At 38.2% G+C, this 19182-nt stretch overlaps 5 protein-coding genes across 5 annotated transcripts in view; all 5 read right to left on the reverse strand.

Annotated features, from left to right (window-relative positions):
- The window catches only part of LOC111447530, a 3091-nt gene extending 2605 nt beyond the window's left edge, over positions 1-486 (reverse strand). The window contains exon 1 of the mRNA XM_023086749.1: positions 98-486. Coding sequence (XP_022942517.1) covers positions 98-310 — 213 coding nt within the window. The 5' untranslated portion in view covers positions 311-486. The remainder of the gene's footprint in view (positions 1-97) is intronic.
- A 2869-nt stretch (positions 487-3355) lies between these two features.
- On the reverse strand, positions 3356-9346 carry LOC111447958 (cucumisin-like). The gene is made up of 15 exons (XM_023087369.1): positions 9283-9346; positions 9094-9185; positions 8767-9010; positions 8039-8555; positions 7840-7943; positions 7452-7664; positions 7221-7332; positions 6928-7141; positions 6314-6801; positions 4902-5099; positions 4518-4572; positions 4178-4347; positions 3901-3973; positions 3763-3813; positions 3356-3663 (listed from the first exon to the last, which is right to left on the reverse strand). Exons 1-10 carry the CDS (start codon positions 9306-9308, stop codon positions 5094-5096), a joined length of 2016 nt encoding a protein of 671 aa, XP_022943137.1. The 5' UTR covers positions 9309-9346; the 3' UTR covers positions 3356-3663; positions 3763-3813; positions 3901-3973; positions 4178-4347; positions 4518-4572; positions 4902-5093.
- On the reverse strand, positions 3657-5030 carry LOC111447180. The gene is made up of 6 exons (XM_023086204.1): positions 4902-5030; positions 4518-4572; positions 4178-4347; positions 3909-3973; positions 3763-3813; positions 3657-3663 (listed from the first exon to the last, which is right to left on the reverse strand). The coding sequence occupies exons 1-6, from the start codon at positions 5028-5030 to the stop codon at positions 3657-3659; spliced, it is 477 nt and encodes a 158-aa protein (XP_022941972.1).
- A 652-nt stretch (positions 9347-9998) lies between the features above and the next one.
- LOC111447322 (cucumisin-like) lies at positions 9999-13829 on the reverse strand. Its single transcript, XM_023086427.1, has 9 exons — positions 13695-13829; positions 13531-13619; positions 13115-13456; positions 12368-12881; positions 12192-12295; positions 11177-11398; positions 10983-11094; positions 10696-10909; positions 9999-10620 (listed from the first exon to the last, which is right to left on the reverse strand). The coding sequence occupies exons 1-9, from the start codon at positions 13827-13829 to the stop codon at positions 10088-10090; spliced, it is 2265 nt and encodes a 754-aa protein (XP_022942195.1). The 3' UTR covers positions 9999-10087.
- A 794-nt stretch (positions 13830-14623) lies between these two features.
- LOC111447181 (cucumisin-like) lies at positions 14624-18687 on the reverse strand. Its single transcript, XM_023086206.1, has 10 exons — positions 18460-18687; positions 18298-18386; positions 18118-18212; positions 17411-17657; positions 16818-17331; positions 16635-16738; positions 15869-16090; positions 15675-15786; positions 15370-15583; positions 14624-15298 (listed from the first exon to the last, which is right to left on the reverse strand). Exons 1-10 carry the CDS (start codon positions 18685-18687, stop codon positions 14766-14768), a joined length of 2358 nt encoding a protein of 785 aa, XP_022941974.1. The 3' UTR covers positions 14624-14765.
- Between the last annotated feature and the right edge of the window lie 495 nt (positions 18688-19182).

The raw sequence follows: 19182 nt of genomic DNA on the forward strand, positions 1-19182 counted from the left end.
AAAAAAAAAAAAAAAAAAAAAAAAAAAAAAGAGCCACCGGAAAATCAGAAACCCATCCCAAAAATCGAGCCAATCAAAAAATTAAAGAGATGGGTACTTCGAATTCGTGGAGAGAGACAAGTTTGTGACGATCACGAAGGGTGGAGTGAGTAAGGCGTTGCGTCAAGCCGGCAAGAAAGTCTTCCTGATCGTCGTCGTTCAGAAGCACAGATTGAAGGGGAGAATGAAGAGCGGCGATGGGTTTTCCGGGGAGGGTGTGGTGATCGGAGAGAAAGTGGGGGGGAAGCCAGAAAGTGGAATCGGAAGCCATGGGGATTTGAAAGTGAAGAAGGAATTGGCGAAGATTGAAGGAAGAGGAGATTCATTTAATAATGGAGGGAGTTCGAAGGAAGAAATGGGCCCAACAAAAGGTCGGAGAGATAGTGAGTGACTGTTGATGACAGGGTTTGCTTTTGATTAAGGTTTCAAATTTTAAGAGAAAAAATTAAATAATTATCATTATTTGACTTTTTTTTTTTTCAAATAATCTTCTTTTTAATAATTATATTAATCAGTTTAATATTTATTTAGCAAATCTATATTATTTTAAATAATGTCCACTTGTCTTAACGAAAATAAATATTAGGAAAAAAAGAAAAAAAAAGGAAAAGGAGTTGGTATTATTAAAAAAATATATTATTATTATATTTTTTATGGATTTGAACTTTAATTTTAGTCAAATATTAAACGAAGTCAGACTTTAATTATTCCTCTGTGTGTGGATAATTAAAGTTTAAGACAGTGATCAGGAATGATTAAGTTCAATCATGAGAAATGATTTAGCCCAAATCATCTCCTTATCCACCACTACACGATAATTGATATATATTTCTTTTTAATAAAATTTAATTAAAAAAATATTTTTTTAAATAGTCAACCGTGACCCAAGTGATCTCGGACGACTTTTTCACGTAAAGGACTAGGTTACCACAGTAATTTTAATATTTCAATAGTTTAACGATGATGCCATCAATACCTTGAAAAAATTAGTCAAATCAACCACTGAAAATCTTACTAAAAAAAATCGCAACATCAATTTTGAAGACTTACTAGCTGATTCGAAGTTGAATGCTAGTGACTTCTGTATGCAACATAGATCTAAGATAAAACGTGGAAGCAATGATACTTGTTTTCAAACAAAAACGTGATGATAATCTTTAATTTCTCAAGAACTTTCCGTAATCTTTCTAATTGATAAAGAGATTGGGCCGTTTTGACAAATAAATGAATTAAACCGATAGAGAAATATATATAAGTATTGAACTAACAATATCGATACTCTTAAAATAAGTTTAAATTTTATTTTAAACATTAAATTACAGTATTGGGTCATTTTAATATTTAGAAATATAATTAAAATGTTCTTCCATTATGACGTCGAAATAGCAGACATAAAAATGTCGGCATAAATTTAACATAAATATTTTTCTATTTTTTTTTCTAATTTAAAGAGAGAAATAAATTTGAGATAAAGATGGAGTATTAAAAAAAGGAGAGGATCTACGTGTCACAGGAAACCCGTGAAATGTTTTTTTTTTCTTTTTTTTGGAGCGCAGTTAATGTTTCCGTCTTTTGACACAACGCCGTCAAATAACACTCCTCTCTTATTGGCCGGAGTCGAAAGCCGTCTATTAATTATAGTTAAATTAAGTATTTTATGCCACAAGTGGCCACACGTGGGGCCCTATAGTTATTACTATTACGTATTATAATTATAATTATGATTGAACAACCATTATTCTCTTTTAATTTTGGCAAAATATTACAATCCACCTTTGATTTGAATCTCTCACGTGTAATTGTCGTATAGAAAAGATAAAAATTTGATACTCGAGTAACAAATGAGTGCATGAATGAATTAAAATCAAATTTGACTTTAAAAGATTTAGAAGAATTAAAAGTCGCTAGCTATACTAACAAGATGCATATTCCTTTTCGGTGACTCAATCATTTGAACTTCATAGATTTTAGCGTATTTTGCTTGATGCAATTTAATTTTGGGTGATCTTTTAGAAATTTCCATAGAACGCGTGTGAAATAATTCGCGTTAGTTTGTTGAGATAATTTTCACTCTTAAAAGTGAGTAGCAAGTATCGTAACCATTTTGTAAGGGATGCAAAGGAATTCTAAGACAAACCGTTGTTTCAGATTTTGAATCCTTGTCTGAATCCTCAACATGTCTAAATGTGGATAATGTTGAAGTCTGTAAAGATTGTGACAGTAATGAGGAAGATCGTGATATACGAGACGCATGTTCTTCAAACTAACATAACTTATCATAGTTTAGCTTGCATCATTAAAATATTGACGTACATCATACTATAATATATAGAAATAAAGAAAATGTTAAAATTAAATGATAAAGTTTATTTTAATGTATGGTTTTGTGATGTTAAAATTTATAATATAGTTTGGGGTGTCCAATAATTTTCAGTGTTAAAATGTGTGAGTTGAGTGACATACATCTTCGGAGGTTGTGGGTCTTGTCGGCCGGTCACCTTCCACATTCTTCTCTTTTCACGTACCAAACATAAATACAATTTTATATATTATATAATAATAATAATTCTATTATTTCCTATTTTACTATTTTTTTTAAAGACATGTTACTTTTTTCGAGGATTAATGTTCGACGTCTCATCATAATTATTCTAAAATAATTCAACTAAATTTAGTCTTTTTGAATTTTCAAAATTAGAGAGAGGAACGAGGAGAGGGTGGATTGTGAGATTCAAACATTCTTTAGGAGAGTGAAAACATCTCCCTAACAGACGCGTTTTAAAAACTTTGAGGAGAAACTCGAAAGGAAAGTTCAAAGAAGATAATATCTACTAGTAATGAATTTGGATTGTTGCAAATACTATCGGAGCCAAACACTAGGTGGTGTACCAGCAAATTATTTTTTATAAAAATAAAAACCTCTCTCTAACATACACGTTTTAAAAACCTTGATAAAAAACCCAAAAGGAAAATTTTTACACGATCTGTCTCTATCTTGTGATTGAAGATTAGAAAATATCATTGCCAATAATGAAAAGGTAACACACCAAACTTAATACGAAAGTGATTAGTAGTTGACTTAGAAAATGAAAATAAGTTGCTACGATCCAACAAGTTATCATGTTGCACTCGAAAACAAGATTACTCCGAATCGTGTTTCGAACCAACACGACCTGCTATCGTTATACCCACATCATTAAAACATTGTCCTACCTCATGAAGTTCATATCCATCAAGCATAAGTTGGAGGCAGAGATGCATATTGAGGTTGGTTTTAAAGGGCTCTCTTTAGATCACCATGGAATCACAAGCAGGAGCAGAAGGAACAATAATAGTAAACTGAACTAGACTCATCAGATACTGTGTGAACATAGTTATTACAGTAACAGATAATAAGGATAGATTCAGATGGAGATATTGAAAAGACTTCCAGTTGGTTGCAGAAGAAAGCTACATCAGAGCATTCTTCAGCTTTGGAACGCACACTTGCCAAAATTGACTAACATCCCCACACTATATGAACCATACAAGCTTTCATTCAGTGACCAAACTCATGGGACCTCTTCAAACTCTACTTTATTTCTATATGGTAGTTTCACTTGTAAATGAAAATATAATCAAGCCCTGAAACATTATCAAGTAACTGAATGTCAGCCAACTAGATGGATGATAGAGACGAACGAGTTTCGCCGATGAGTAACGAAGAGGATAGTTTGGTATTACCTATGCAGCTGGAAATCCCACGATGATGGGGGTGTCAGTAATAAAGAGAACCTGAAAAATAGAATAGCAAGTTATAAATTGTCTCAACCATCATCGTCTCTTGTTTTTCCAAGAGCAAATCCATGGAAGTTGTCATACCCTTCCACCAGTTTCCTCTTGAAGCAGAGTTTGAATTGCTTCCAATTGCATCATTGTCCTCTTCTTTCTTAAACTGATAAAGTATTGAGTTCATAACATCATTAAGTAGCAATCAAGTAATCAACACAACAGTGACACATAACAAACCAATATTACTCGATCAATATAAAATCATTCTATTTGTTCATTACGATCCCAACAAAAGGCCTTCTAGTTTTATCCAAATACTACAGGAAACTATTAGAAAGATGGCATGTGATCATTCTGAAATGCTTACATTATGGTGAGATTCTGAGAGTTTAGTTCTTGGGGAGTAGTTTTCTTGGCCACCGTAAAAGATGGAGGAACTAAAGTAACTTGGTTCCATAGTTTCGTTCAGATAGATGGAGCTTTCACCTTTCCCATTTGCACCACCAGTTCCATTCATGCCATTTACAGAAGCATTAACTGAGAGGATAAAAAACGAGTTTTACTTAAATGGAGGAGATAATATTGTTTGTAAAGCCATTCAACAGAGAAAATCATGAGAGATTGCTAAGGTAGACATAGGCTTCTTATCCTTTGTGAGGGAGATGTGTTCAAAATTTCAAATTCTAGTTTTAGAAGGCTAAAGAAACCTGGATTCCCAACTTTTCCAGGCCCAACATCCTGATTTTTCTCTCTTTCCACAACCTGAAACCAGAGAAGAAAAGTTCAATGCATGCTTTAGAAATCCCATAAAGAAATTTCACATAGAACAGAACAGAACCACTTTTGGAGTCCCTTTAACAAGTAGTTTTTATCTCCACTAGAAGAAATTAAGGTTCCATTACTTTGTTTCCCTAGCTTAGAAGCTTTCTCGTTCCTATTCTGCGTATTTTTAAGCTGTCATATCATCAACTTGAAACATGCAAAATCAAGAAGCAAATGCTGAAAATGACCCAAATCAGGAAACTCACATCTTGAGAGAGAAAGGGAGATTAAAAAAACAAAGAACTAGTAGTTGAAATTAAAGAACCAACCAGTTGTGGGAAAATAGAGCCAAAATATCCAGTGGTGGATGTTGAAGACGCTGAATTTGAGTCCATGGGACCAAAAAGAAGATCCGAAGTTGAAGATGAAGAGGCAGCCACTTGCTTCTTGTTCTCCATAGTGCTAACAATTGGAGCTTTCTCTGTCAGACAACGAACAAAACTACTCCCCAAACCTGATGGTTATCTCTTAACGGCCCACACCCATATACACAAAAAGCAAAAGAAAAGAAAAGAAAAAAAACCAAAAACAAAACAAAACAGGGAACTTGATAAGATTTTCCAGTCAGACAAACAGACATACAGATAATATGTATCAAAAACAGAAAGAGATTAAGCAGACCCACGTGAAGATTTCAGACACGCAAGACCTGAAACAGTTCAATCCCATTTATAAGCCCAAAAAAGACAGTACAAATCGATGATTCTTCAGCTCCATGTGCCCACATTCAATTCTAACATGGTTCCAAGTGGTCCTTCTGCAATTCCCTGGATTAAATCCGCCACGTCCCCTACCAATCTCTTTGACCTGTGTTTTTTCCCTGTCTGATGTGCATGTTTCATTGTCCCATCCAATCCATCTTGTGGGTTCACAAAATCCCCTCCTTTTCCCCTGTCCTCACTAACTGTGCCTTATTGATCCTCGAGAGAAAAGGAGTTGTGGTCGTCTCGTTGGATAAGGGGGTTGAGGGCAACTTGAAGGATTCCCATTTCTTCTGATATGCTAAATTCTTAAATAAATCAGATATACTTCCCACTGCATCTTCTTCTAATGTCTATGGAAGCAAATATTCTGAGAATTGGGAAGTGGAATATATGGTTTTGTGATTGTGGGGAGTTGTGACCATTGGGAGAGGATTGGGTGGCGATTTATGATCGGATAAACATGAAGGCATTCAGATTCAGGGATAAGATTCTAAGTTGTAAAGGCATGAATGATAACTGAACAAAGATACCGCAGAACAAATCCAGGAGAATTATTTAGGAAAGGATATTTAATCCTATTCAATAAGGAATAGTTGGTAACAACATCTTTTTATTCTTCAATGGAAAAGTATAAGGAACACTTTTGGTATTCTTTTAAGCATTGTATATAGAGAAATTTGAAGGTTTTGCACCAAAAGTAGTTGGTATGATGATTGTCTTTCACAATTGGAATTGCTGTTGCTATTTTGAACTAGAGTAAAAGAAATATGGACCGAAGAATCGAACCATTAATCTTTAGAACGGTAATCGATGACTTAAATATTATACTTGGATTGATTTTTTTTTAGGAGTAGATATAATACTCAAATTTCATAAACAAGTTTAAACTCAGCACAATAACAAAAGGAAATATAGGGGACTTCCCAACAATAATAAGCCTATGATGGCAAATGATAAGCAACAATGGGGCTCCTCACCAGATGCAGTCCATCATCCCAGGTTAGGCTACCAGAAAGCATCTTCTCATCAGATTCTACCTCAACCCTTACAGTGAAAGATATCTTTTGTCCAAGAGAACTGAAGGAAAGAGTAGTAGGGTATACTCTAACTTTGAGCCCAGAAGGAGCTTGAATAACTGCTTTATATGTCGACACTGACAGCCCGACGTTCGTGACTGTCCTGCGGTAGATACAAGTAGCCAATCTTTGAGATTTGATCAATAGAGCAAAAGATGGATAGTTTAGATGTGATGCAGCAGTTTTTCTAACATCTGAACAGTTGATTTGGTCACCGGTAACAAGACGAAGATTCTCTGTACTATATCCTTGCCCACATAAGAACTCTATGTAATCAATATAGTGGGCATCATAGACTAAACCGGGGTTAGTGGCATTTACTGGATTTAAATGACCTGCTCCATATGCGAACTCAGCTTCTGCGTTTACCTTTTGGGTCATGGGAAGAGCTGGTAAGAGAGAAAATATTAAGATTAGGTAAGTGCATAAGGACTTAGATTGGCAACCGAATTAACTACTAAAATAGGATTTAAGTTAAATTACTGTTACTAAAAAAACTAAGCTCAAACTATTACCTGTTGTCATAAGCGCAGACTTAATAGCAGCTGGAGACCAAGTTGGGTGGAAAGATTTGACATAGGCAGCGGCTCCTGTTGCATGTGGGCAAGCGATGGATGTGCCAGAGACTATGTTAAATGGAGCTTTTCTGTTATCCCCTGTAAAACCTGTAATTGCTGAACCTTCAGGCCAAGATGCTAGTATATCCACTCCTGGTGCTGCCAAATCGGGCTACAAGAGATTTCTTAAAAGTCAAAATCCAATGAAGCATTAACAAGCCGTGAGGAGAAAACCGAGTGAGAAGAGTTACCTTGAGAATATCCGGTGTAAGTAGGTTAGGCCCCCTTGATGAGAAGGAAACAACATATGGAGCTAATAGATCCTCAGTGGCAGTACTCTTCTCTATGCTAGCTACTGGATTACTATCAAAGAAAAAGCACTTTATTAAGAAGGATGGTTTCAAACCATTTTAAGCTAACAAACTCAAAATTGGATATAGGATTTAAATACTATGTATCCTTTCAGCATGGTGCCATTATACCTGGTTGATCTCATGTACTGGAAAACATTCTTTCCAGCGTTGAAGTCTAACTGGGAAGCAGGTAGTGGGAAAAGAAGGGCCGCCTCTTGGAGAGTATCATCTTGCATTATCATACCAACCGCGGCACTACTAACTTCTCCATCAGCAATCCCATCGCATAAAACAATCTTCCCCTGAATTAGGTTCACGTCCAAAGAACCATTGAAGCAGAACCTGCATTTCAACACCAGAATTCAATTCCTTTAAACCCAAGATTTGTTCTTCAACTTGGGAAAAACACAGCACATTTAGACTTCACTTATCATAAAATCTTCACAGAGTAACATCAGTCAGCCACCCATTCTTCTAACAAGTCCATAAAGTAAGCAATCTTTTTAGCTTCGATTACCTTGATGATGATCCATCGAAGCCTGCAGTGGTATTAGGAGCATCACCAGCATATATGAGTGGAAACAACTTATCTCCAAGTTGGAAGGTGTTCACAGAGATCCCCTAACAAACAGGTGGTGTGCAAACTAATCAACGACTGAATATTGCAAAAACAGATAGAACACTTCCATGAAAGAACAAAGCAATCTAGGGCTCACCAGAAAGGAATCTCCATTACCCAACTTCACATTTGTCACAAATTTCCTATCAATGGTGCTCGCAGCCACCGATAGCGACCATGGAGAAACATTCTGAATAGTACCAAATAAAGGGCCAGTATTCCCACCGGCATTCGAAGTCAGGATCCCATTCGTCATCGCGTGAAAAGCCCCAATTGCAATGGAATCCTCGAAGTAATCCTTGAGGTCAGAACCTGCAACGGAAAGGGAGATGATATCGACCCCATCAGCGATTGCATGGTCGAAAGCTGCGAGAATGTCGGCGTCGAAGCAACCCTCGGACCAGCAGATCTTGTAGACGGCAATGCGGGCAGAAGGAGAGCCACCACGAGAGGTGCCAAGGCCAAGGCCGAAGAGGCTGGCGCCGGTGACCAAATTTCCGGCGGCGGTGGATGAGGTGAGGGTTCCATGGCCTTCCGTATCTCTCGGAGAAAGATTGTCGTGTTCGCAGTTGATGATCGCCCCGCTCCGGAAAGATCGAGCTCCGATTATTTTACTTCATAACAATGATTTTCGTTGCTTAGAACTCCTTAATTAGTCGAGTCTTATACATTTAAATTAAATTCCCGAACATTTAATTAATCAAAAAATCTACCAATTTAGATAATTAAATAAACATAAAAATTAAAAAAAAAAAACAGAATTATTTACTAAATAATTAGACCTAATAGTAAAGAAATTTAGTTGAAGGTGTAAAATGGAATTACTTGTTGCAGGTGAAATTGTAAGACGATTGGCATTCGCCTTTCCATTTCGCCGGCGGTGGGCCAAACCCTTCATCGGAAAAGCTTTCAGATTCCGGCCATATCCCAGTATCCAATATTCCGATAATCAACTGGCTCTCCAACCTCGTTCTTGGAGCTCCTTCGAACAAACCCATGAAGTCCCATGATCTTGTCGTTTGTAAATGTTTCTTCTCACTCACAAACATAGATACAACCCCATCCATCTCTGAAAATTCAAAGCTCCATAAGAATATTTAGTACTAAATTACAATTTACCATATATATATATATATATATAGGAGAACCCACCGGCAAGTTTTCGAGCCTCCTCATCGTTGAGCGTCGCTGCAAAGCCGCTGAAGCTCCGGTGGTAGCTATAAATCAGAGACTTGGATGCATCGCTGAGATGAAAGTTGATAATCAAATTCACGTGTTATTTATTTATTTTTTTTTAATGTTCATAGATAAACATATTGATTGATGAATTGGCGTGGTAACCTGATGGTAAGAAGTTGTTGAAGCATGTTGATATGTTGTTTAGACGCTGTTGAATAATCTGGTTCAAATGATGTACCCATGTACACAACATACACCTGCAAATTCCAAACAAAATGATTAAACACAGACAAAATGAAGAACAAGATTAAATATATGGAATTTGAAAATAACGTGCTTTTCTATCATTATCATCAGCTGCTTGGGAGGTGAAAAGCAAGGTGCAGGCAAAAGCCATTAGCAAAAGGCTGCAATTGAAAGAGAATCGTCCATGCCAATATTCCATTGTTTCTAAGTTTATTTAGAACCCTAATTTGATAATATTACAAGTTGAAGCATTTGCTTTTAAATATACTAAACAAAACAACATTGTTCTTAATTTGTTCGGGTGGTTTCACGGTTGGATCCTATGTCTCATGATTTGGTTGTACTGGTCTAATGTATGATTCGGTTGTACGGGTCTAATTTATATGATAGGTAGGGTTGAACTAAATGATCATAATTTAAGGACATTTATGAGTAATTGTTCCATTTTTAAAAGAAAATTCGTCATTATTATATGTATACATATCTAAACCCGATTAAAGACAATTTTCAAAATGTTTTGCAATGACCAGAAAAATTGAAAATTGGGTCGTAAATGGAGGGAAACAATTTATATTTTCATATTACCAATAATTATTGTAATAAACTTAGGAAAACAGAAAAACAACGTTAAATTTTGCATGGTAACGAAATTACCGGTTTATTCTCCAACATGTAAAGAGTGTCTCATTAGCTTCAACTTTAAATAAAAACACAGACCAAATTAAGCTTTGTTGACAATATATATTGTAATTGGGCTTCTCACGTTGTGAGAGCCATCGCTCCACTCCACAGAAGCAGACACTATGGATTGGCTGATAGTTCCATCAATGGTTAACGTGAAAGATTTCTCGTCTCCAATGCTATTGAATGACAGAGCCGGCGGGTCCACTGTGATTGTGAGCCCTTCTGGGGCGCCAAGGATCTTAGATGTGTATGTGGAGGCTTCCGAGCCCACGTTTGTGAGTGTTCTTGTGAAGAATTGGTTGATGGATTCTGAAGGAGTGGTGGACAGTGCAAAGGAGGGATAGTTTAGATCCCAAACTCTGCCGGAGTTGGCGGCGGTACAAACACTGCCGTCGCCGGTCAGACGCTGTACCATGGCGGTGGAGTAACCTTGGCCACACAAGAAGTTCACGTAGTCGGTCTCATTGGCATCGTAGACCAACCCTGGATTCGTTGCCTTTAGTGGGTCGATGTGGCCAGCACCATATGCGAACTCTGCTTGTGGATTGAGTTCCACGTTCAAGGGAATTGCTGTAAAAGTGAATTTACATAATTTAGTTTTCTTTATTTTTCGCAAAATCAAATGGTTATCAAACGAAACATTACCCGTTGTCATGAGAGCTGACTTAATGGCAGCGGGAGACCATGTGGGATGGAATGTTTTTACGTACACTGCAGCTGCGGTGGCATGTGGGCAAGACATCGATGTCCCCGAGATTATATTATAGAGCGTCGTCCTCGAATCTTTGATTCCGCTGGAGACCGGTGCAATCGGAGCCCATGCAGCGAGAATTTCAACTCCAGGAGCAGTCAAATCAGGCTGCATGCATGCAAGTTCATGAAAACAAATGATGAACAATGTTATAACAACAAACAAACGAATTGAAAACAACCTTGAGAATGTCGTTGGTTTCAGGATTGGGTCCTCTAGAGGAGAAGGAAACTACTATAGGAGCAGACGTATCGTTCACTTCATTGCTCTTGTGAATGGTTGCAGTTGGAAAGCTATCGATTCATAAATCAAGCTGAGTCAATATCCGAACATATAGCGCTAGTAAAACTATTTAATATCGATGTCGAAATGTACTTGTTTGATCCCATGTAGTTTTTGACGTGGTTACCGGCTGCCCTTGTGAGGTAAGAAGAAGGTAAGGGATAGGACCTTGCATTATCTTTCAGGCCAGCATCATTCATAACAACTCCAACCGCGCTACTTAAGGAGACAAATGTTGAAGGAGACAATATGGAATCGCAAACAACGATTTTCCCTTTTACCAAGTTGCGATCCACTGAATTCTGTGAACAATATCTGTTTAGAATAATGTGTGAAAGGTTAGAGAAAGAAGTCATAAAACTGTTTCCAAACCCACTACTTGTAGATATTGTCTATTTTAACTCTTGTTTGCCTCACAGTTTTAAAACGCGTCTACTATGTAGAAGTTTTCACACCCTTATAAAAAAATGTTTCGTTTTTCTCTCCAACCGATGTGTGATCTTACAATCCACCCCCTTGGAGGCCCAACGTCCTCACTGGCACACCGTTTGGTGCTTGACTTTGATACAATTTATAACAGCCCAAGTCCACCACCAGCAAATATTGTCCACTTTGGCCTCTTACGTATGGTCCCCAACCTCAGAGTTTTAAAATGTGTATGCTAATGAGAGCTTTCCACACCGTTATAAAGAATGTTGAGTTCCCCAGATGTGGGATCTCACTGCTTAGTTCCCCTCTCCAATCGACGTGGGATTTCACAATCCACCCCCTTAGAGTCCAACATCTAGCTCACTAGCACACGGCTCAGTGTCTGACCCTGATACCATTTGTAACAGCTCAAGCCCACCGCTAGCAAATATTGTCTGCTTTAACTTGTTACCTAATGGGTCAAAGTAGACAATATTTGCTAGTAGTGGATTTGAGCTGTTACAAATAGTATTAGAGTCAGTCACCCGACAATGCGAGACACTTGTCGGAATAGGACTAGACCCTCTCCCATTTTAAAACTGTGAAGTTGATAACAATACGTAACGGGCCAAAACTGACAATATGTGCTAGTAGTGTACTTGTAAGTTCCATAGAATGATAAATCTTTTTGGTTATGTACCTGGAGCTGGAGCTAGTAAAACCTCCAGAGATATTGGGTGCATGTCCAGCATAAATCAAGGGATATTGTTTCCCTTGAAGATCAAATGTGTTAATTGTATATCCCTGCATCCAAAATTTGTTAGTTAATTATCCTGAAATCAAAGAAAGATAGGAACATAAGATAAGAAGTATGACCTGAAAGATATTATTGTTGCCAAGCTGCACTTTTGATACCAACTTTCGGTCGATGGAGCTTGCAGCCACAGAAAGAGACCACGGAGAGAAATTTCTAATGGTGAAGTAGTCAGGGCCATCATTCCCAGCGGAGTTGGAGGTCAATATCCCATGTTTCATGGAGTGAAAAGCTCCAATGGCAATTGAATCATTGAAGTAATACCTGGGTTCGCTCCCCCCAACCGAAAGAGAGATGATATCGACCCCATCGGCAATTGCATCGTCGAATGCAGCAAGAATATCGGCATCGTAGCACCCATCAGACCAACATATCTTGTACACAGCAATGCGCGCAGAAGGAACCCCTCCTCTAGCTGTGCCAAGCGCAAGACCGTATAAACTCGCCTGGCTCACGAGACCACCAGCAACGGTCGACGCAGTGTGTGTCCCGTGGCCGTCTGAATCTCTTGGACTCTCAAAGTCTTCGGGAGGAAAATTGTTGTCACTACGGTATGCTCGAGCTCCAATGATTTTCCTAACAATTAGTTCACAACCATGAATTATTAAATCTATATGTAATGGCCCAAGCCCACCATTAGCAGGTATTGTCATCTTTGGGCTTTCTCTTTCGGACTTTTTCTCAAGGCTTTAAAACGCGTTTGCTAGGGAAAGGTTTCCACACTCAAATGTTTCGTTTTCCTCCCCACCAATGTGGGATTGTGGAATCTCACACTATATAATTAACGACAAAGTTTTATTAGTGTTTACTTGTTGCAACGAAAGTTCGTAGAGGCTTGACAAGCGCCCTTCCATTTAGCTGGTGGAGGGCCATAACCTACATCACTAAAGCTAGGAGACTCGGGCCAGATTCCCGAGTCCAAAACTCCCACCACTATGTCGCTTTCAACTTGATTCACACGAGGAACATTCGTAGTAAACCCCATGAAGTCCCATGATCTTGTCGTATGAAGATGTTTCCTTCCATTTGGAAACACAGAGACAACCCCGTCCTTAGCTCTAATCTTTTGAGCTTCTCCTTCGGTAAGCCTAACCACGAACCCATTGAAACTTCTCTTGTAGCTATGAAGTAGAGCGTCGGGAGCAAATGTGCTAAGAACACAAAAATCATAGAAATTAGTGCATGTTTTGATAGTAATAAAACTGTAAAAATGAACATCATGAACCTGCCAACCACTTCTTCCAACAGTCTCATATGATGCGAAGGAGTGGAAGCCATATCATCCGGCTTGTTCCCCAAGTACACAATATAAACCTACACACCCGGGATCGAAATCAACGATACAAATATACATTTCGAGCGTAGAAATCTAAGTCAAATCGTTTATACCTTTCGACCATCGTTAACTGAATCCAAACTAGAAGCGAGCAAGCAACCAAAAAAGCCAAGAAAAACAAGCTTGAATATCACATAAGAACCCATAATGCTTCTTGTCATGAAGCTTAAGATATCATTCAAGAACATGAATAGCAACACCCTTTTATAGAAAGCCTAAGCTGTTCTTGCTTTAATCAATCATAATTACAAGAATTTCACGTTCAAACCCCAAAGATTGTTAATAATAATAAAAAAAAAACATGCACGAAACTGCACGAAGTTGTTTTAATTTGTGGAATAATTTGCATGTGGATATATTCTTTGCAGCCTGGTTCCGCGATGATACGTTCTTAATTTGTAGCTGCTTGAGTTGAAACTAAGATAGATTAGAGATAAATATGTGTTAATTTTGTCTTAAATTTATTTATTTTTGTGTTCATAAGAACAAGTTTTTAGGGAGTTGACCATAATTTGATGCCTGGAATTGGTATTATTAAAATAAAATCCATTAATTAATTATTAATCAGCTATTTATCTTAAACTGTTTGCTTAAGATATCATCTGGCCGACCAGCAATATTCAAATATTATTTGATAGTCAACCTTAAAATACGCAAATCCTAGTTTCTAGAATTTAAACTTCCATTTCATATTTAAAATTAATATAATAAGATACAATAATACATATAAAGCAAAGGTTCAAACTTGATTCAATCTTAGTTGTATTAAATTATTTTTATGTCTCGTTTGTGGTATGTTTATTAAACATAATGTGCCGTGCTTTTTTATTCTTCATGTTCCGATCCTATTGGAATTGAAAATGACTCCGATTTTAAAACATAAAAGTCATATTTTAATTTTTAATTTGATATATGAATGAATCGATATCACATCCAAACGAAGACGATCTTATTGGTATAAGTTAAGAAAGACTTTAAACAGTAGAACTGAAAAGATCACCGATTGGAGATTATTATTAGTATAGTGCACAAGTCTGGACTCGAGATATGGCGAGCACCTTACAAACGAGAAAAGGGTAAAGGGTGGCTCACAGTTTCAACTTTAAATAAAGACACAAACCGAATTAAGCTTTGTTGACAATGTATATTGTAATAGGGCTTCTCACGTTGTGAGAGCCATCGCTCCACACCACAGAAGCAGACACTATGGTTTGGATGATGGTTCCATCAATGGTTAACGTGAAAGATTTCTTGTCTCCAATGCCATTGAATGACAGAGCCGGCGGGTCCACTGTGATTGTGAGCCCTTCTGGGGCGCCAAGGATCTTAGATGTATATGTGGAGGCTTCCGTGTCCACGTTTGTGAGTGTTCTTGTGAAGAATTGGTTGATGGATTCTGAAGGAGTGGTGGACAGTGCAAAGGAGGGATAGTTTAGATCCCAAACTCTGCCGGAGTTGGCGGCGGTACAAACACTGCCGTCGCCGGTGAGACGCCGTACCATGGCGGTGGAGTAACCTTGGCCACACAAGAAGTTCACGTAGTCAGTCTCATTGGCATCGTAGACCAACCCTGGATTCGTTGCCTTTAGTGGGTCGATATGGCCAGCACCATATGCGAACTCTGCTTGTGGATTGAGTCCCACATTCAAAGGAATAGCTGTAAAAGTGAATTGACATAATTTAGTTTTATTTTTCGGAAAATCAAATAGTTATCAAACGAAACATTACCCGTTGTCATGAGAGCTGACTTAATGGCAGCGGGAGACCAGGTGGGATGGAATGTTTTTACGTACACTGCAGCTGCGGTGGCATGTGGGCAAGACATCGACGTCCCCGAGATTATATTATAGAGCGTCGACCTTGAATCTCTGATTCCGCTGGAGACCGGAGCATCGGGAGGCCATGCGGCGAGAATTTCAACTCCAGGAGCAGTCAAATCAGGCTGCATGCATGCAAGTTGATGAAGACAAATGATCTTAGCAAAATGTTACAGAATTGAACAAACCAATTGAAAACAAGCAGAGGAATGTAACCTTGAGAATGTCCAAGGTTTCAGGATTGGGTCCTCTTGAGGAGAAGGAAACGACTATAGGAGCAGATGTATCGTTCACTGCATTGCTCTTGAAAATCGTTGCAGTCGGAAAGCTATCGATTCACAAATCAAGCCAAGTCAATATCCGAATATATAGTGCTAGTAAAACTATTTAATATGGATGTTGAAACGTACTTGTTTGATCCCATGTAGGTTTTGATGTTGTTACCAGCCACTGTGCCGAGGTAGGAAGAAGGCAAGGGATAGGACCTTGCGTTATCTTTCACGCCAGCATCATTCATAACAACGCCAACCGCGCTACTGAAGGACGCAAATGTTGAAGGAGATACTATGGAATCGCAAACAAGGATTTTTCCTTTCACCAAGTTGCGATCGACTGAATTCCTCGAACAAAATCTGTTTTAAATCATGTGTGAAATATTGGTAAAAGAAACCCTACAACTTTTGAGGATCATTAAGAGGAAGATCACGGGTTTATAAATAAGAACACTATCTCCACTAACACGAGGTTTTTTGAAAAAATCAAAAGAAAAGCCATCAGGGTTTACGCTTAAAGGGGACAATATCATACTATTGTAGAGAGTCGTAATTCCTAACATGGTATGAGAGTCATGTCTAAACTTCGTCAAGTCAATAGAATCCTCAAATGTGAAACAAAGAAGTTGAAACCCTCGAAAGTGTAGTCAAAAGTGACTCAAGTGTCGAACAAATAGTGTACTTTATTGGAGGGCTCCAAATAAGAAGTGGGCTCCATAGGCCTCAAGGGAGAATTTATGGTGTACTTTGTTCGATGAGAGAATTGTTGATGATTATTAAGCGGAGTAGTCCACGTTGACTAATGAAGAGGAACATCACAAGTTTATAAACAAAGAACATTAGTTATAGTGAACAATATCATACCATTGTGAAACGTCATGATTCATAACAAGAACTTAATTACCTGGAGGTAGCACCAGTGAAGCCTCCAGAGATATTGGGTGCATTCCCGGCATAAATTAGGGGAAATTGTTTTTGTTGAAGATCAAACGTGTTAATCGTAAATCCCTGCCCCCAAAATTTTTTTTTTTTTTGTTAATTATCGTGAAACCAAAGGAAGATAGGAACATAAGATAAAAAGTATGACCTGAAAGATATTATTGTTGCCAAGCTGCACTTTTGATACCAACTTTCTGTCGATGGAGCTTGCAGCCACAGAAAGAGACCATGGAGAGAAATTTCTGATGGTGAGGAAGTCAGGGCCATCATTCCCAGCGGAGTTGGAGGTCAATATTCCATTCTTCATGGAATGGAAAGCTCCAATGGCAATTGAATCGTTGAAGTAAAACTTGGGTTCATTCCCCCCAACTGAAAGAGATATGATATCGACACCATCGGCAATTGCGTCGTCAAATGCAGCAAGAATATCGGCATCCTCGCACCCATCCGACCAACATATCTTGTACACAGCAATGCGCGCGGAAGGAACCCCTCCTCTAGCTGTGCCAAGCGCAAGACCGAATAAACTTGCCTGGCTCACGAGACCACCGGCCACAGTCGATGCCGTGTGTGTCCCGTGGCCTTCTGAATCTCTTGGACTTTTAAAGTCTTCGGGAGGAAAATTGTTGTCACTGCGGTATGCTCGAGCTCCGATGATTTTTCTGACAATTAGTTCGAACCATCTTTAACGGTGAAATACTAAATCTATATATTTAACGACAAAGTTTTATTAGTGTTTACTTGTTGCAACGGAAGTTGGTTGAGGTTTGGCAAGCGCCCTTCCATTTAGCTGGTGGAGGGCCATAGCCTACGTCATTAAAGCTAGGAGACTCCGGCCAGATTCCTGTGTCCAAAACTCCCACTACTATGTCGCTTTCAACTTGTTTTACACGAGGAACATTCGTAGTAAAACCCATGAAATCCCATGATCTTGTCGTATGAGGATGCTTCTTTTCGTTTGGAAACACAGAGACAACACCCTCCTTAGCTGAAATATGTCAAATTATACATTCAGTCCGTGTGAAATCCCACGTCTATTGGAAAGGAGAATAAAACATTCTTTATAAGGTCGTGGAAATCTCTCCCTAATAGATGTCTTTTAAAAACATTAAGGAAAAGTGTTACAGAGGACAATATCTGTAAGCAGTGAGTTTGAGTAGTTACAAATGATATCAGAGTTAGACACAAGGCGATGTACGAGCGAAGGGGGTGGACACGAGGCAGTGTGCCAGTAAGGACACTAGCCCCAAAGGGGGTGAATTGTGAGATCTCACATCTGTTGGGGAAGAGAACAAAACATTTTTTATAAGTGTATGAAAACCTCTTCCTAGTAGACGTGTTTTAAAAACCAGAAAACACAAGAAAAAACAATATTTGTCAGCAGTGAGTTTGAGTTGTTACAGTTTCGAAAGCTAAGAATTTAAAGACGTCGGAATAGTCATAGGTACCAGAAATCTTTTGAGCTTCTTCTTCGGTGAGCCTAACCACGAATCCATTGAAACTTCTCTTGTAGCTATGGAGCAAAGCTTCAGGAGCGAACGTGCTAACAACACGAAAATCACAGAAATTAATGCATGAAACTTTCTTGTTCATAAGAAAAAAAGAAAAAAAAATGAAAGATGATGAACCTTCCAATCGTTTCTTCCAACATTCTCGTATGATGTGAAGGAGTTGAAGCCGTATCCTCCCGCTTGTTTCCCAAGTACACAATATAAACCTGCAAGGTTTCATTCAACAAAATTTTATACCATAGAAACCAAATATACATTTCAAACTCGAATGTGCTATACCTTTCGGCCATCGTTACCAGAATCGAAGCTAGAAGCAAGCAAACAACAAACAAGGTTTAGAACGACGAGCTTGAAGATCAAAGAAGAAGACGCATTATTTCCCGCCATGATCATGACTGGAAACATAAATATGATCCGCTTAGGAAGGGCCTTTATATACAAAGCTTGAAGAAAGTCATATCTCCAACCACTGAACTTTCTGGGAAGCAGAATGGTATAATTCAACATTAAAAAAAGACCAAGTTGTAGCAGCTGACCCTTTCAGCCCTATTGCCTTCAAACAATCATACCTCCAAGAACTTCAACTTCTTGAGCATATTGAAGTAGACAACTTGTTTTAATATGGTTTGATTTGGTCGAAATCGGTGTCAGCTTAACCATTTGGCATGCCGATGTCTCCTTCTTAGCTTAGTCATCCCGTTGATACCTTCATCGTAAGATTTCGGTATTCTCGTACGATTTAGCTACAACACTATATTGTATCTCAAATTGGTTGTAAGAGTGACCAAAACACAATGTTTTACCTTCAATCGTAAATTTTATGAAAGAATATGACCAAAACCCGACCAAAACATATATGATCTCACATAAAACTCAACTAACCCCTAAAAAACTAATTCTTCCAATGTATGTCGTTATAATAATAATAATTTAAATGGTATGTCCATTTAATAATATTAAGAGACGCCTAATAAAATAAAATAAAAATGTATATATTATACT

The sequence above is a fragment of the Cucurbita moschata genome, unplaced genomic scaffold (genome assembly GCF_002738365.1).
Source record: "Cucurbita moschata cultivar Rifu unplaced genomic scaffold, Cmos_1.0 Cmo_Scf00009, whole genome shotgun sequence".
In the NCBI taxonomy this organism is placed as follows: Eukaryota; Viridiplantae; Streptophyta; class Magnoliopsida; order Cucurbitales; family Cucurbitaceae; genus Cucurbita; species Cucurbita moschata.

Excerpts from the sequence above, each read along its gene's own strand:
- LOC111447180 (XM_023086204.1), bottom strand. The coding sequence starts at position 5,030 with ATGGAGAACAAGAAGCAAGTGGCTGCCTCTTCATCTTCAACTTCGGAT. Across the intron at positions 3,974-4,177 it reads TCTCAGAATCTCACCATAAT|TTTAAGAAAGAAGAGGACAA; the intron begins GTAAGCATTTCA and ends ATACTTTATCAG. Across the intron at positions 3,814-3,908 it reads TCTGCTTCAAGAGGAAACTG|GTTCTCTTTATTACTGACAC; the intron begins GTGGAAGGGTAT and ends TCTATTTTTCAG.
- LOC111447958 (XM_023087369.1), bottom strand. The coding sequence starts at position 9,308 with ATGCTTCAACAACTTCTTACCATCAG. Across the intron at positions 8,556-8,766 it reads TACAATTTCACCTGCAACAA|TAAAATAATCGGAGCTCGAT; the intron begins GTAATTCCATTT and ends ATTGTTATGAAG. Across the intron at positions 7,333-7,451 it reads CAGTACATGAGATCAACCAG|TAATCCAGTAGCTAGCATAG; the intron begins GTATAATGGCAC and ends TTTCTTTGATAG.
- LOC111447322 (XM_023086427.1), bottom strand. The coding sequence starts at position 13,829 with ATGTTCTTGAATGATATCTTAAGCTTCATGACAAGAAGCATTATGGGT. Across the intron at positions 11,095-11,176 it reads AACTACATGGGATCAAACAA|CTTTCCAACTGCAACCATTC; the intron begins GTACATTTCGAC and ends ATGAATCGATAG. Across the intron at positions 10,621-10,695 it reads GTCAGCTCTCATGACAACGG|CAATTCCCTTGAACGTGGAA; the intron begins GTAATGTTTCGT and ends TCACTTTTACAG.
- LOC111447181 (XM_023086206.1), bottom strand. The coding sequence starts at position 18,687 with ATGTTGAATTATACCATTCTGCTTCCCAGAAAGTTCAGTGGTTGGAGA. Across the intron at positions 16,739-16,817 it reads GCAACAATAATATCTTTCAG|GGATTTACGATTAACACGTT; the intron begins GTCATACTTTTT and ends TTTTGGGGGCAG. Across the intron at positions 15,299-15,369 it reads GTCAGCTCTCATGACAACGG|CTATTCCTTTGAATGTGGGA; the intron begins GTAATGTTTCGT and ends TCACTTTTACAG.